The sequence below is a fragment of the Amphibalanus amphitrite genome, unplaced genomic scaffold (assembly GCF_019059575.1).
Source record: "Amphibalanus amphitrite isolate SeventyFive unplaced genomic scaffold, NRLGWU_Aamphi_draft 000481F_arrow, whole genome shotgun sequence".
NCBI lineage: Eukaryota > Metazoa > Arthropoda > Thecostraca > Balanomorpha > Balanidae > Amphibalanus > Amphibalanus amphitrite.
In genome coordinates this window covers 128,227-144,476 of record NW_024881975.1, presented here as the reverse complement: position 1 = coordinate 144,476, position 16,250 = coordinate 128,227, and the positions used below count along the sequence as shown (strand labels likewise).

The 16,250-nt window shown below is 56.8% G+C and overlaps 1 protein-coding gene across 3 annotated transcripts in view; it reads left to right on the top strand.

The window, feature by feature from the left end:
• LOC122392322 (transcriptional enhancer factor TEF-1-like) overlaps positions 1-15,672 on the top strand; it is a 64,837-nt gene extending 49,165 nt beyond the window's left edge. For all 3 annotated transcript variants that reach the window (XM_043387046.1, XM_043387047.1, XM_043387045.1), the window contains exons 2-10: positions 589-817; positions 5,690-5,840; positions 11,512-11,639; positions 11,927-12,141; positions 12,438-12,645; positions 12,839-13,027; positions 13,614-13,744; positions 14,103-14,241; positions 14,475-15,672. In XM_043387046.1, coding sequence (XP_043242981.1) covers positions 782-817; positions 5,690-5,840; positions 11,512-11,639; positions 11,927-12,141; positions 12,438-12,645; positions 12,839-13,027; positions 13,614-13,744; positions 14,103-14,241; positions 14,475-14,588 — 1,311 coding nt within the window. In that variant the 5' untranslated portion in view covers positions 589-781 and the 3' untranslated portion in view covers positions 14,589-15,672. The remainder of the gene's footprint in view (positions 1-588; positions 818-5,689; positions 5,841-11,511; positions 11,640-11,926; positions 12,142-12,437; positions 12,646-12,838; positions 13,028-13,613; positions 13,745-14,102; positions 14,242-14,474) is intronic.
• The last annotated feature ends 578 nt before the right edge of the window (positions 15,673-16,250 follow it).

Sequence of the window (16,250 nt, the reverse complement as noted above, 5' to 3'; positions counted from 1 at the left end):
ACTGAACGGCAGCCAATCCATTGTATTTAATTTTGTCTTTACATCTGGTATATTACAAACTGTTAGGTGTTATCATGACGTATGACATAAAACAAAAATTAAAAACGAAACGTTGCAAGATCGAAATGAGGCCTGATATTTTTGTGGTTTCAGGTTTCCAACAAGATTACTAGAACAAGATAACAGATTTTCAAGCTTTAAAACAATTTTTTTTATTTTGTCGCGCGCAGCTTGAAGCATGACACAAACCAAACGGGTATTCAAAGGGCAAGAATTTCCGAAAAGTAGAAATGATTGACTTTCGTCGCGTTCGGTTTCGCTGTAACTGTATTCGCTCAATTGGTCTCCCATTGACCACCATATATTCGCTCAATCTGGTTTCGCTGATTCTGGTCCTCGCTTACGTTGATAATGGCTGTGATTGAATTCGCCGACTTGACAATCGCTGAAAAAGTCAATCGCTTAAATTGATAATCGCTGAAAATGTTTCGCTCAAATGTCGTTCGCTGAAATGACACTCGCTCAGGTGTCGCAGAACCGTCGTTGCTACGCATTCGCTAACCCCTGCTACGCTCTGTGTGTTTGTAGTTCGGTGCCGTTTCTGAATTTCGCCAAGATATCGTCGCCGTGGAACCCGACGGGGCCGGGCGGCCAGCCGCCGGCGCCCCCTGCCGGTACCGCCACCCCCACGGTGGCCGGTCACCCGCCGGTGCCGGCGGCCGGCGCCCCTGGCCTGACCGACACGCCGCCGGCCGCCCTCCTCAAAGACGAGCACCTCAAGATGACCGGCGACACGGGCAGCGTCACCTCCAACGAGGTCAGTACCCAACCAGGGCCGGGGCTCCGCGGTGCTCCGGCCACCCGACGTACCGCTCGCGTTGCAGCCATGCTCCTGTTTGGCGCCGCGTGTTAGGTCGGCTGGCCGGTTCGGCCGCTCGGCGTTGGCTCGCCCTGGGCCCACGTGCCCAGCACTGCAGAGCTGCTGCGGCCGCTCTGTCGGTCCGATCCCGTCCCCCGGAGCTGTTCGTCTCGGCGTGTTACGTCAGGACGGCCGGCGCCGCTTCCCGGGACCCGGAGCGGGGCCGGCGGCGGAGCCGTGGGACGGCTGGGAGTCGCGGACCCTGGGATGGCGTCCCGGAGTGTCCGCAGCAGCCGGAGCGAGTGTGCGGGACACGGACCGGACCGGACCGGGGCTGAGAGCCGGGGACGGCAGGACGCGGTGTGACGCGCCGGTGCAATGTGCGTGACCTGCGGCCGGCTGTGTTGGTCCCAGTGCCCGTAATGAGAATGTCACGTCAGATTGGTACACACCAGGAAATGTCGGCCGCCGGCCGCTGCCGAGGCCGACCACCGTATCAGCTACATTTAAAAGTCAGTCGGCTGATGCAGGGAGGATTAATGTTGCCTGAGGTCGCAATAGTTATTTCATTTCAGGCCGGTGCACTTCAACACATGCTTGTTCGGCTCACGAAATGTCTTTTACTTCGTGACATGTTAGATTGGGCTCTGTGCTCGAGACGTTTCGATGTTCGCCCTCGATATCCGGGAAACTGACTCGAAAGACACGCGGATGGCTATAACTTTAGTCATGCTGAGTATGCTAGGCATTCAGGCTCTCGTCCGATCGGAATGCCCGGCTATTCGGCAGCCCCCGGTCGCCATATAGATGTGAAGAAAAGTTATATGATTACTGGTGCCAGCCGAGTGCCGCGGCGCCTCAGCAGGATCGGTGCTCAGTGGGGGCCAGAGACGAGGGGGATGCACGCTTCCACCATGTTCAGAGGCAGTGGCGGACAGGGTCCGACCGTGACCGTGTACTGCGACGGTCCGCCCGGGGTATATACTGCGACAATCGGCCCAGGGTATATACTGCGACAATCGGCCCGGGGTATATGGTGCGACACTGCCAGGGTATATACTGCGACAGTCCGCCAGGGTGTATACTGCGACAGTCCGCCCGGGGTGTATACTGCGACAGTCTGCCCGGGGTGTATACTGCGACAGTCCGCCCGGGGTGTATACCTACTGCGACAGTCTGCCCGAGGTATACTGCGACTACGACTACTATACTGCGACGGTTCGCCCGGGATATATACTGCGACAGTCCGCCCAGGGTGTATAGGTACTGCGATAGTCCGCCCGGGGTACATGCTGCGAAAGTCTGCCAGGGCATATGCCTACCTACCTACCTCGGCGCATGGGTGTTGGCAGTGAATTGCGGGCAAAGACACTGTCCTGGAACGGTCGGTCTCGAGCCACCCCAGTCGCCGGCCGAGGGCCGCTGCTGCGGAGCCCGCCAGGACACCAGCGCGCGGCGATTCTGGTAAGTCGCCGCTCCGGCCTGGGCGGCGGTGACGGCTGCGTCCGATGTGATTCGCGCGCCGACCGCCAACGGATCAATGAGGCTGCGCCATGCGGGAATAATGAAGGCCAACAATTAAATTCTCATGGATTCGGAGTAGGTGAAAACAAAACGGCGCCATGCATGAAACATGAGGGCCATTGTGAAATCGATCGATGATTTAGGACAGAAGAAGCATGGTTTATCGACTCGCGCTGATTACATATTGTGAGCGGAGCGGGCTGGGCGGCGCGCGGGGAGCTCGGAGCCCCAGGGCCTCCTCTAACATGTTAACTGGGGGGGCCGCGGCCCCCCCCCCCCCAGTGATGCCGCTGCCCCCCCCACCCCAGTGGAGCTGAAATCGCGTCACTGGGGGGCCACGCAGTTAAGCAAATCACGCAGAAAAACGAGGAAATTTCACTATAAGCTTGCCAAACAAACAATCCAGACTATCTCCACGATCACCACGCTGCTAATTTTAGTTTCCTTATCTCGTTGGTTTCTTATCTACAGGGCTTTTTTTACAGATCCGCCTAGGATGAGCCGCGGAATGAGGTCAGACATTGCAGATTTTATAATCGAACGCCGACTGAAGCCCGAACGGGGCATCATTTTGAGAAGGAAACAGCCCGAAGTCCGAACGGTCGCCCTCTATAGTCTCATTCAGTCAAGCGCTTACGGTTCAACACGGAGAAGTATTATGTTTTTTTTCGGGAGACGGGTTTATTCTTGAAGAGGAAATTTTTCTATGAGCAAATAAGAGTGCGGCTGAGCTTTATAGCACGATATAAAAGTTTTTTTTTCAGTGTTTTGGACTAGCAGCGATAAGCCCTCTCACTTATTGAGGGGTATGAATTATGATAGACCCCACCCCTAGGTTTTTTGCGAATAACTCGCATAAAAAGTGACCCAGCGTGGCAAATGTTTTAGTAGGTATTCTCGTGATTGCTTCAAATCTACACATTTCCTGACAATGTAATTACCCTGTTCCCTAACCCTCATTATCATTGACCTGTAACGTGTTTCTTGAGTCATTTTCAGGCAAGTAGCTTTTTAGGATGGTGAGCTGTTTTCAGGCAGGTAGCTGTTGGTTTCCAGCGTTTGGAAAATCGACACCTAAGCCCTCACACTTTCTGCGGACGGTTAGAGTCCTTACGAACTGCTGTGCCGTTAACACGCGCACCGACGGGGGGGCGGATATCCGCCCCCCCCCCCCTGAGGTTTTTCGCGAATAGCGGGAAAACCGCGGCGCTACGCGCCGCGAAATTTGGTACGACTATTCTCTCATCAATTTTACACATGGTGTGCAAGTTTGAAGCTCCTAACTTTTAAGGTCAGGTCACCAGGTCACTTTGAATGACCCAACCTCAAGTCACTTTTTTGCAACTTTGTCACCGTGCCAGAGCTACAGTAGATGTCGGAGGCCTTTGAAAGTCGCAGGATGTTATGAAGTCATTAGTAGCTACAATTTGTATATCTCGGAATTTTGATATCAGTGACCTAAGGTCAGGTCAATTTCGCGACCTCCCCATTATAAGTCAATGGGGGAAAAATCAACTCCCTGTTTTTACCACTAAAACGGGTTGGAATGGCCCCATATACCATACATGACTTCATATATGATCAACCTTCACTACCTTGAGGTCTGTTTTGCTTTTGGGCAGCTGTAAGGTCATGTGACGTCATCAAAGGTCACCAAAGGTTTTTTGCCAATAACTCCGTACAGGAACAAGATACAGCCGCGCGGATGGTCTCATTGTGTTCAGCTCGTCAAGACGCATCGAATGATATACATGATGACCTCGAGGTCACGTGACCTGAGGTCAACCTTTGACCTTGACCTTTCGAGGTCAACATATATATCATTCGATGCGGATTGACGAGAGGATCACGATGATGCCCTTAGTTTGTTCCTATCTTGACTAATTCGAAAGTTATTCGAGAAAAACTCTCCCCATATCTAGCGCCGCCATTTTGACTTTTTCGACCCCTGTGACGTCATCTTTGACCTGACCTGAAAATGACCTTTGTAAAAATTGTAGACCTTGTCCGTGCGTATCCGATGCCGTTTACCGCTTGTCGCTATCTTGCTTCGTTCTCGAGATCTCAGGGGGGGGACGGTCATCCGCCCCCCCCCCCCCCCCGTCGGTACGAAGTTGGCGCAGACCCCCGTCGGTGCGCGGGTTAAATACTTTTTTAATAAAGGCATTTTTTTTCATTTTCGGAAAGCCGGAAATTTTCGTCGATTTCGGTTTCGGACGCTGCGGGGAATATTTACCCCAAATGTCACCCTGCCCGTGCCGGTCTGGATCCACCGGTATAGGGTCAGGTGGCCTACTATTTCTTTATTTTTTTCAAAATAAAAATAAAAATCATGGCATCAGGGCTGTGACGAAAAATAAGTGGCCTAAATCCGATGAGAAATCCGGATTTGGGGGTACCTTAGGTTTGGCTTCTGAGCCTCTGCCCCCCCCCCCCCCCAGTGGAAATTCCTTAGAGGAGGCCCTGCGGAGCCCCGCACGGACCGCCAGGTTGTCAGCAGGGCAGTGAGAGCGTCTTCACCGGGCTGGTACGTTGACCCGCCTCTGACACCCGGGCCGGCTCATTGACCAGTACCGGGTGGGTGTCTGGCTCCCTGGCCGGTACCGGGTGTCTGGCCTGCTGTCTAGAGGAGTAAACACCCGTCCAGGATGCGCCCCGCATCTGAACGGTAAATCTGGCGGCCCCGCTTTGGGCGGCCAATTAGTGGCGGCGACCCCGACGCCGAGTTGGCGGCCAGCGACGACGCTCCCCAAAGGGCGTATTAAGTTTCGTCAACATGTAAATTTGTTCGCAGAAGACGGCGCATTAAGCCCTTTTTGTGTGGGGATAGATAAGAATGGAGATCACAAAAGTTAAGCACGCCACATGTCATGTCCTGGCAGCATTAATCCGTACCCCGGTGACAGTGTGTATGTAATTTTGTGATTTTTCTTCCGACTTTAGTTACCTTTCACTGCAAGTGTCCTCGCCGCTGAACGCAGACACACGGGCTGGTGGTGTTTGTACGTGCTGCCCAGTGCAGACCGCACGTCGTGTGCTGACGAGCCGCCGCCGGCGGCCCGACCCCCGGCCCTCAGGGCCTGGTTAGCCGCCGAGCGACGGCGGCTTGGCACGAACCAGACAAGTGTTTACACACGAGGACAGAGACAGGTCTGGCGGTCCCAACAGGCGAACATACAGCCGCCGAGCAGGGCTCAGCTCTGTTTAGGCCGGTTTACTCTACTTTACCGTGGCCGTACTTTTTCACTGTACCGTACCTGTTTACTGCCCCACCTAACTTGTGCTCCCTCCCCTCCCCATGCTCAGGATGACTACATGGACGACAAGAACTCGGACCCGAACGACGCCGAAGGCGTATGGAGTCCAGACATCGAGCAGTCGTTCCACGAGGCGCTGTCCATCTACCCTCCGTGCGGCCGGCGGAAGATCATCCTCAGCGACGAGGGCAAGATGTACGGTGAGTTTGGGACGGGTGCCGGGGCGGCATGGACCGGCCACCGTCAGCTCGAGGAGCCTGCGGTCGGCTGGGGTGGGGTATTGGGTCCGTGTAGCCACTAGTGCTGGTCTGGTCCGGTCCGTGTAGCCACTGGCGCTGGTCCGGTCCGTGTAGCCACTGGTGCTGGTCCGGTCCCGGTCTGGTGTCGTCGGACTGTGCTCCGGTGGGAGGTGGCGTGTGATGTCGCCGGCCGGCTCGGTGTGCGGGCACGTGCGACCACTGACGGCGGGGCCGGCGGACCGACGGAACTGGCGGGCTGCCGCAGCTCTGGGCCCCTGCCAGCGTCCGCCCTGAGTTGCCTGCTGAGAAACTTTGGGAGAGCTGTGGACATTTGGAATAGGTAAGGGATACGGGGAGGTCTCGAGACGAAGCAGGCCAGTCGGCTGACCGTGCGCTAAGCCCCTGTTAGGATGGCGGCGTGCCGGCGGGTCAGCTCGGATTGGTGGCAGCGGCCGCCGGGTCCAGTGTTGATCCGTCTGTCCGTCGTCGAACCACCACCAGCGCCGCCGCACTGGCCCGATCGCCGGCCCGGCTGCCGTCAGCCGGTCCCGTGTGAGTCCCTGTGGGGCTGTGGCCGGCCGTGCGTAGCCGGCTGTTGGTAAGCGCGGTGCCGGCGGCTGCGGCGTGCTGTTGATGTTCGCCGCGGCCGACGTCTCTGTCAAGGCCGCAGTGGCGGCGGAGCGGCGTTTTTGGCCGGTGACGTCACCGGTCGCCGGGGCGCTGGCGCGTGTGTGTCCGGCGGGCGGGGCTGGGTGGGCGGCGGTGCCGGCGGCCGCCGGTGCTATTTGGCCGGGCGCCAGAGGTCGGGCCCAGCACGGCAGCCGCCCGCCGACCAAGTTCACTCGGGGGCGGCTTTGGGTGCCGGTGCCGACTACGCGGCGCTTCCTTCCCAGGCCACGGCGGCCCAGCCGGGTGTGTAGTTCCGCTCGCCGCGGCACTGAGTCCGGCGCTGCACCTGGACTGCGTTCGTTACGTACGGCGGAGCAGGGCGGCTCTGAGACCCGGCTGTCCGCCGGTTACGCCGGAAGCGCGTCTATGCGCCGAGCCAGCGGCGGCTCAGGAATGGTCGGAGGCAGGCGCGCACCGCGACGACGGCCACCGGCGCGCCGCAGCAACCAGGCGCCTGTCCCGGCGGCCGAGATGGTTTACTGCGTGGGGACCGACGCACCGCACCGCCGACCGGCGCGTGCCTCGCGCTCCTGCGCCGCTCGGCGTTTGCAGTTAGTGTGGCCCTGGGAATGAGTGGTGTCGGCGGCAACTGGGGAGAGGGTTTCTCCTCCGTCGCGTCCGTCAGCGCTGGGGCGGCGGCACGTCGGACGGCACACGGGTCCGGTCCGTGACTCCTGGGCCGCCGGACGGCACACGGCCCGGTCAGTAATGGCCGCCGCTGGGCCGAGATGGCCGTCTGATTAGGGGTGGCGCGGCCGTCCGGCGGTTATCGCCGGGCCGGCAGCCACGCTAATGGAGCACTGAGCCTGGGCCGGCGTCCGCCTGTCCTCCTCTGGCGCTGTGCCCCGGCCGACGGGTCATCTCCGCGCGTAGATAGGTCGCCGGACCGGGCGACGCGGCTATGTGGCATGTTGGGCCCCCATCTAGACTGTTCAGGGGCTCCGCCACAGGGGGGTACGCGGGGGTCCGGACCCCCTCAATAATTCCCGTGGGGGTACAGTACCCCCCAATATTCCGAATAGGGTAAGGTGCCTAATTAGCGACCCCCTTAATTTGAACCGTCATTGCTCACGCTCTGTGGGTGCCACTGTATTACTGGCTTGATTTTCGGAGAGGTCGTTCATTTTTCTATTAAAATATAGTCATTTTCTGTCCCAATATTCACTAACTTATTTGTAGTGAGCATTTTGGCAAACCATTGCAAAAAACGCTAATAGGGAACTCTTCCCGATTAGCGACCGGGGAGGGTCGCTAATAAGTCTATGGGTTTCCCCATATTAAAAATTGCAAAAAATGCGACGCCTGAAAAGATGAAATATGATCTAAAAAAGGTAACCTATACGCAAAGCACTCAATCACTCGAACAGGAACGTTTATCCAAAACATTTACGTAAGTAAAAACTGATCACGTGATGCACCGAAGGCGAAAAGAAGGCGGAAACCCAAATTTTGCGGGCTATCTCGTATGATATTCGAGGTCCGCGCTGAATTCGGCACCCCTGCAGTCGGTGACGACATTTGACATCCCCTGCCACACATTGCAAGCTTCAGCAACACCTCATTTTAATTTCTCTCTTTTCCCCTTTCTTTCCCTTCTTGAGCTATTTGCGACCATGTCAGGCGCAAATAGGAAATATGAGTTGCGACACATTTTTAACCGCCATGCTGTGCACAGTTAACCCTATTAGTGGCAGGGGGGGGTTGTTTTTATCCACCCCTCAGGTTTTTCGGGAATATCTCCGAAACCGCTGAAGCTACGATGCTGAAATTTTCTGACTTTTCCCAAAACTAAATTGGGCACATTCCCTAAAAATTTCAAGTTCATAACTTTACCAGGGGCGGCTCCAGAGCACTGGGAATTGGGGGTCCTATTCGTGAAGCGAGTCATTTGGGCGAAGATCACGATGCTGCACCAGTTTTACGAACAGTGAATGAAAGGTATCATGTGATAACATATACAAAGTTATTGTGCATCCTCTTTTGACACGTTTTTGCTATAATAGGCGGATCCAGGCGTCCAAAAAGGGGGGTTATTTTTTACCTCCCAACATAGGTGCCCTGACACCGCCTATGCATGACCAATACAATTTTAGTCGTTCTCTCATAAGAAAATTGTAACATAACAAGACCATTGCCACCCTTTTTAGAATTAGTACCAACAAAAACCTTATTTACTATACTTTTTGTGTACCCCCAATCTCAATGATCTGTATCCGCCTATGATTTTTGAAAATGCATACTTTTAGGATCCATGTGAATTCCTGGTTCATTCTCTATCGATCGGCAAAAGTTGCGTTAAGATTGGTTCAGAAACCTGGCCGTGATAAACAGTCTAAAATGTATCTGCAATTTGCCCGTTTTTACCCCCCTCTACCCCCCTATTGACATTTTTTAATTTTATTTTTTTTTTAGAAATGTAGATCTCGTTGAGCCAAATCGAATGCCGTTTGAATTTTGAAAATCGGCCGGTTAGATCTCGAGATATCAAGGGGGGTCGTAAACAGCCCCCCCTGCCACTAATATGGGGTAGCCAGGAGCCTGCCACTAATAGGGTTAAGCGATTCACTATGGGAAAACGGCAATCAATTGAAAAAGGAATGTCGATTCAGAATAAAAAAGGTGCATCATCCTAATGTACATCGCTTTTCATCAGAGAGGGCCCAAACACACACGTTTTGGATAAGAAACTCGTCATTTTTATGTAAACTCACCTGAAACGTCCCACCAGAAACATCGACAACCGTAAAATAATTTACTCTGATAACCAAAGTATGGCTGACCTTTTGACGCTGTTTTTGCCCCGTTTTCTCCCGCCAGTTTTTCTGTAGGGAGGTAGGTCGCAAATCGGAAAGGGTCGCTAATTAGGCACCTTACCCTACCTGTAACCTTGTTTTGCGTTAGAATGACTAAATCATTCACAGAATGTGTTGAATAATTTAATTAGGTTGATGGTCGCAAAGAATGTGTTGATGGTCGCAAAGCTAAGGAATTTAAGATCTAGAAATGTAGGGAAACACGAAGATGTTGTGACACACGAAGTGCTCAACAATCGCCGACCTATATTTATGGGAGTGTCATTATTCTACCATTTTGTTATTACTATGAATGCGTTTAAGATTGCTAGGATTAACTTAGCATGCTAGAATTTGGCAATAATTTCGTGAGAGGGGTCCAGCTTGCAGGACACCTCCTAGACACAACACCCGCCCCAAAAGAGCTTCAAATCGATCTGAGAACCCTCTTTCCATGTGAGATCACCCGATAGTGTGTGTGTGGGGGGGGGGGGGGTAAGCCGGTCTTTCGAGCACCATACTAGTCTGAGAGCCTAATGCGTTGTCTGATGGCTAACACCGCCCTTGGAGCGCACAACAGCGGCCTCCTTTCCTTAAGAACGTTGATTTGAGAGGCCGCCATGTCGGTGTCATTGAGCTCCGCTTCTCGGTTTTCGACTCCTCTTGCAAACTGAACCTTGTTTTTTTCGGTTCATAAAGCAAAATCCTCCCGATAGAATTGTTAAGTTTCCTTTGAACTCTAGAAAAAACGGCAATTTTTCATCGATTTCGGGAGCTGCAGGGGGGTGGGGTGGGAGTGGGGGTGGGGGGTAGGGGTGGGGGTGAATTAGCCCAAAATGCCCACCTTGGATCCGCCAGCGAGGTTTTGTGTTTTTGGTCGGACCCCCCCCAATCCCAAAACCGTGGCGGAGCCCCTGAGACTGTTCGACTAGGGTCACCTGCAGGATACTCTGTGACCTCTGTCCCAGTCATGTGACCGCACTCTACACAAAGTGGAGACTGGTGGGGCCAGGTAATCAGTCGCCGCTGATTCTCCATCGCCTGCTGGATTGATGTGGGCTTCCGTCTTCCTCAGAGTTGCTCAGAGGCTTCCTGTGGCCGGGCCCGGCTGCCCATCAGTTCCGTACCGATGGCGGCGGACGACCCTCCCTCGCACACGCTGCCAGCGATCCTAATTAGTCATTACGCTTGTGGAGTGGAATAAGGCATTCCGAAGCTGAGAGTATTTGTCTAATTTCAAGTGCATATATATGCTGGCGATCTAAGGAATATTGAATTTAGACATCAGCACCGGAGAATGTTGTGGGAAGGTTACGTACGTGTTCATGCAGGCTTGCATAATTTGCCCTTGGCGATGCAGGCACAGCACAGTCAGCCGGCCATACGATAGGGGTTCTGCCAGATAGGTAATCCTGTCGGCATGCTGCCTGAGGGTTTCGCTAATGATCGCGGTGACATTTAGCAGCCGTCCGAGTGCTGTGACACGGCTCTGTCCATCCGCTCAGGAGCGCGGCGGTGCCGGGACCGGCCGGCCGGGGCCTGCTGTCGCGGGACGTGCCGGCCGGTCAGCTGTGCGACCACCGCCTCCGTCCCTCGCCGTGTCCGGCCGCCGGACCGGACCGACCGTCTGCCGGCGCCGCCCGCTTTTTGCTGGTCTGGCGCGTGTCTGGTGGCCGGTTTTTTGCGATGTGACTGGACGCGCCAACGTGTCGGTCTGATTCTGTCGTCAATCGGCTGGGCATTGCCACCGAACCCGGTCCGAGACCGAGTGAGCTTCGAACAAGTTCATCTGACTGCTGAAACTGGTACTGAAACGGGCATGGGGCGGCATGAGCGCGCCGCCTTGGTCTGCGACCCCCCCCCCCCGACCCCCCACTGCCCCACCTCGGCCACCCAGCGTCAATCGGGCCCGGCCCAACAGTGACCTGAGAGAGCAGGTGGCGGCCTGCCGGTGAGCCCCGCTGGCCGGCGCCGGCTTCAGGTGGGAAAAGGCAGCAGCTACCTCCTCTACATAGTGGCCAGTCACCCTGCCTGACCGTAACACTGCTGTCGGCACCTGAGGCGTCAGTTAGGTCGAGTCCGTCTTCCCCGGTTCCCGCTGGTTCGGCTCGGACCGTGTGTGTGAATCAGTGAGTGACCAGAGCAGACTAACGGCAGCCCCCCGTCCGCAGGTCGGAACGAACTGATCGCCCGCTACATCAAGCTGCGCACGGGCAAATGTCGGACGCGCAAGCAGGTCAGCTCGCACATCCAGGTGCTGGCCAGGAGGAAGCTCAGGGAGATCCAGACCAAGATCAAGGTGAGCGGATCTGGCGCGGCGGGGAGCAGAGGCGGTGGTTGCACTCGGCGCCGGCCCGACACTGACTACATAACTATATCATACATAAATAACTTGAAATGTCACGCGTCTGTCATCTCCCATACTTTTATTTCGAGCGCACAAAATCATGTTTTGTTCTGAGTGGTCGAGAGCGTCAGCACTTGCAAACCATACCGGAAGCGTGTATGCATATATAATATATATGTACCCTGTGTATGGCAATGTTGGCTGACCCATCCGGCGTGGGTGCCGTGCGTCTCCTACAGAACTCGGGGCCGCTGGGTGCGCTCCAGGACCACCACGCCAAGGAGAAGGCGCTCCACTCGGTGTCGGCCATGACGTCGGCGCAGATCGTCTCGGCGTCCAGCATGCCGCACAAGGCGTCGGGCGGCGCCGGCGGCGGCGGGTTCGGCCTGACGGCGGGCGGCTACCCGGGCCCGGCGGGCCTCTGGCAGACCGGACTCCAGGGCATGGCGCAGGAGTGAGTCGGCAGCCGAGCGACGGGCGAAAATGGCCGGCGGCTCCAATGCAGCCAGCGCTTGTTTGGCTGGAAACGGAGATATTTGTAGGAAGCGCAATGACTAGCCTTTCCCCGGTATAGTAGGTGATGTTTTGAGTCCTCGTGTCCACATGCGTTGAACTGTACTCAGCGTGGTCGCTGTCCTGTTGGACGGTGTCCGCCCCCGCGGTGGGTGCCCACTGGGTGAGGGGTGTGCCCTTCTCCCCGCGATGGGTGCCCCGCGGACACCCCTCTGACGGCCGTCCCACCGCCGGCAGCGTGAAGCCGTTCGCGCAGTCGCCGTACGGCGTGGCCGGCCGGCCGCCGTCCAGCGCTGCCGACATGTCCCTGCTGGGCCAGCCGCAGCCGCCGGCGCCCGCCTGGGAGGGGCGCAGCATCGCCACGCAGAAACTGCGCCTCGTCGAGTACTCGGCCTTCATGGAGGCGGCGCCACAGACCCGCGAGCATGACGCCGTGGCAGACATGGTGAGTCGGGCCGCTGGCCGGGCCTGCGGAGCGGCCGGCGGCGGGTGGGTAGCTGGAGCGGCGGGTGGCCCCGGAACTGGCAGCCGGGTCGGACGGACGAGGCCCCGTGCCGTACCGGTACTCCTCGGACCACCCGGTAGCCCGTGGCACGACTCGGTCTGAGCCGCGGCTCCTCTTTCTCTCTGTCCGGCAGTACAACAAACACCTGTTTGTGCACATCGGCGGCCCGGTCTCGTACGAGCCGCTGGAGGCCATCGGCATCACACAGATCTACGACAAGTTCCCCGACAAAAAAGGAGGCCTGCGCGAGCTATACGACAAAGGGCCAGCCAACGCCTTCTTCCTGGTCAAGTTCTGGGCCGACCTCAACACCAGCATACAGGTGGGTCAGCGGCACGGACGCTGGGAGGGCTAGCGGTGGGTGATAGATGCCTTGTGATATTGTGTGTTGATGCACGGCTGTCATGGTATCGCTCATGGCACGTGCAGCACATGTTGGAATAGTATCTGACAGGTTTTATATGTTTTTATACTTCTCTCGCAATGATCCATGATGTCCCTGAAAGTACAATGTGAAGTTCAAATTATAGAAAAGCTAACAATAGACTTATTCTACAAAGTTCGTTAGGTCGTTCCACAGAGTCACCTCTGTACACCATACTTTTCTGGATCAAAGGGCCATGCAAAGGCAAAGACGATTACGTGAGCTCAGAGGTCATTGCGTCAGGTCAAAAGGCAATAGTTTTTTGCCTTTGCACTGCAGCATGGACCAGTCGTTCATTATCAACTACCTAACGAAGTTCGTTGTGAAGTCCATTTTTGCCCTCCTTTGGCTGCGAGTTGGTATACCAGCTCCGCTGTATACCATGTGATGGCCCGGCCTCGGGTGTGCTGTGACGCCGCTGTTGAGGCCGCCCGCGCCCTGTTGACCTTTCGCCTGACCTGGTGGTCTGTGACCTCCGTCTCAGGACGCGAGCGGCGCGTTCTACGGCGTCACCAGCCAGTACGAGTCGCCGGAGAACATGACCATCACGTGCTCCACCAAGGTGTGCAGCTTCGGCAAACAGGTGGTGGAAAAGGTGGAGACCGAGTACGCCAGGTGAGAGCACGAGCCGCACTCGACCCGCCGGCGGAGGGGCACGGGGTCTCAGGAGGGGGGGGGGGCTTCCCGGCTTATCTGGCAGAGTCGACCCGGCTGGTGTGCCGGCTCTGTGCCCCGTCTGCCGTCTGGCAGTCTCGTTTGGTGATGGCTCACAGTCTCGTTTGGTGATGGCTCACCTTGTTTGGTACGTGGCTGTTACCGGACCCCGTTTGAACTGCGTCCCTCCTGTCAGAGCTCTTAGCGGAGCCGAATCACTGCTCGCTTGGTTCAGACGCGCTAACCTGGCTCGGCTGTGTGTGCGGGGAATAGTAGCTAGTCTGTGTCTGACGGCCCAACCACCGCCCCGCCCCGGCAGGTTTGAGAATGGCCGGTTCTTCTACCGGATTAACCGGTCTCCGATGTGCGAGTACATGGTCAACTTCATCCACAAGCTGAAGCACCTGCCGGAGAAGTACATGATGAACAGTGTGCTGGAGAACTTCACAATACTCCAGGTGGGTGCGGCAGCCGCTCGGTGGGGAGGTATGGGGGCGGGTACATTATCGGTGACTGGGACGGGTGACTGACTCCCCTCGGTTCGGGCAGTCGGTGACTGACTCCCCTCGGTTCAGACAGTCGGTGACTGACTCCCCTCGGTTCAGACAGTCGGTGACTGACTCCCCTCGGTTCAGGGTGACTGACTCCCCCGGTCGGACAGGCGGTGACTGACTCCCCTCGGTTCGGACAGGTGGTGACCAACCGGGACACACAGGAGACGCTGCTGTGCATCGCCTTCGTGTTTGAGGTGTCGACTTCGGAGCATGGCGCGCAGCACCACATCTACCGGCTCGTCAAGGACTGACGCCGGCCCTGATCTCGTGAGGCGGCCCCGTGGCCGAGGCTGCCGGCCAGCCCGCCAGCCGCGCGGCGCCGGAGTGCCGTGATGCTTATGAGCCGTTGTTATTTGTGAGTGGTTGCATTAGTGTGTCCTAGTGAGAGCGTTATTTACCGTCGGCGCGCCGCGCGTCCGCCCGCGGGGTGTCTGTGAGTGGCCGCGTCGGCGGTCGCTGGCACCTTTGTGCGCCATTCGGTGGTTCTATGTGTCCCGGCGAAGGCCACCCAGTGGTTCTATGTGTTCCGGCGAGGGCCACCTGTCGCTGGCCGCTGTACATACGACTCCCAGTGCCTTGAACCGATGTTCAAATATTTTGTCGGAGGGCGCCGTCCGCCGCTCTGCATCAGCAGCGCCGCACCGCCGGAGACCATGTGCGTCTTTCAGCGCGTGCTGCCCGGAGGACAGACCAGACACACACGTCACGTGCCAACGCAGCCCGGGAGTGAGCGTGCGCCACGCGGCCGCCGACGGCCCGCCTCCCCCTCATTGCCCCTCTCACACCCATCCACAATATTCGAGAGGAACACTGGTGTGCCTTCACGGAGCTCCCGACTATTTTCCTGTCTGCCGGCCGCGGCTGGTTCGGTCGTGCCGTGCTGAGCCGGCTGGCCGCGCCGCTGCACCCCTGCACTCGCTGTCCCCGTCGGACCCATCCCGCCGTTGATACTCGCCGTTGCGCTGACGTGTGCGGTCTTGCTGTGCAGCCGTAGGTTGCCGATCCGGTGTTTTGGTACTGCCAACGGCCGGCCCCCGCTATAGTGCTGCCATCTGGACAACTGTTGCGAACACCCGCGGTGGACACTAACCCTTCGGACGTGATGTGGTTGTCGCTTGATCTCAATTCCACTGCGCCCGGTGGAAGCACGAGTTTGTCTGGGCGGCTGCCGCGGCCGCGGGCTGTGGGGGCTGCCCGGCGGCGTTCTGTTACCGCGCTGCCGTCCCTCTTATGTGATGAGACAGAAAAGCCGACGTGTTCGCCTCGTCTGCGGTAGCTATGCGCCGTGTCTTGTTTTGTACGCTATTCCTTCGGCAGTAAACACACCGAGAGTGAGGCGGTGTCTGAGTGGAGAGGGCTGACGCGCACGGAAATTCCGGCCAGTACTTTTTCAAAACGGGGACGCAATGCGGCAGCATTGCTTGGGACAATGACGTAGTTTCTAACCCAACGGGTTTTAAGCAGCTAAAACAGATGGTGAGGTATGACAGACCCAGATTTTTACCATTATTCGAAGCAGCCGCGCCCAGTCCGGTCAGATACGGCAGCCCCCCGGACCTCTTACCGTGATCCTCGGCAGCAGCTGCTGTCGCTGGCCGCCCAAGTGCTGCCATATAACAGCACACTAGTCTGCAGGATCTGGTAATCCAGGCCTCTAACGGCTGAAACGGTGATTCTGTTAGTAAACCCGCGACCCGTTGGGGGGGGGGGCAAAGGGCCCCCTGTGGTTTATCGCAGATAACTCAGAAGCGGCTGCCAATTTCGACTTGAAACTTTCATTACTTCTCCGGACATCAATTTTACACAATGCCTAAAAAAAAATTAGGCCCAGGTCATCTCAGGTCACGAGCTTTAGAGGTCAAACTGAGGTCATGTTCGGCGATTTTTCGTCGAATTAAATTGTTCACAGAGAA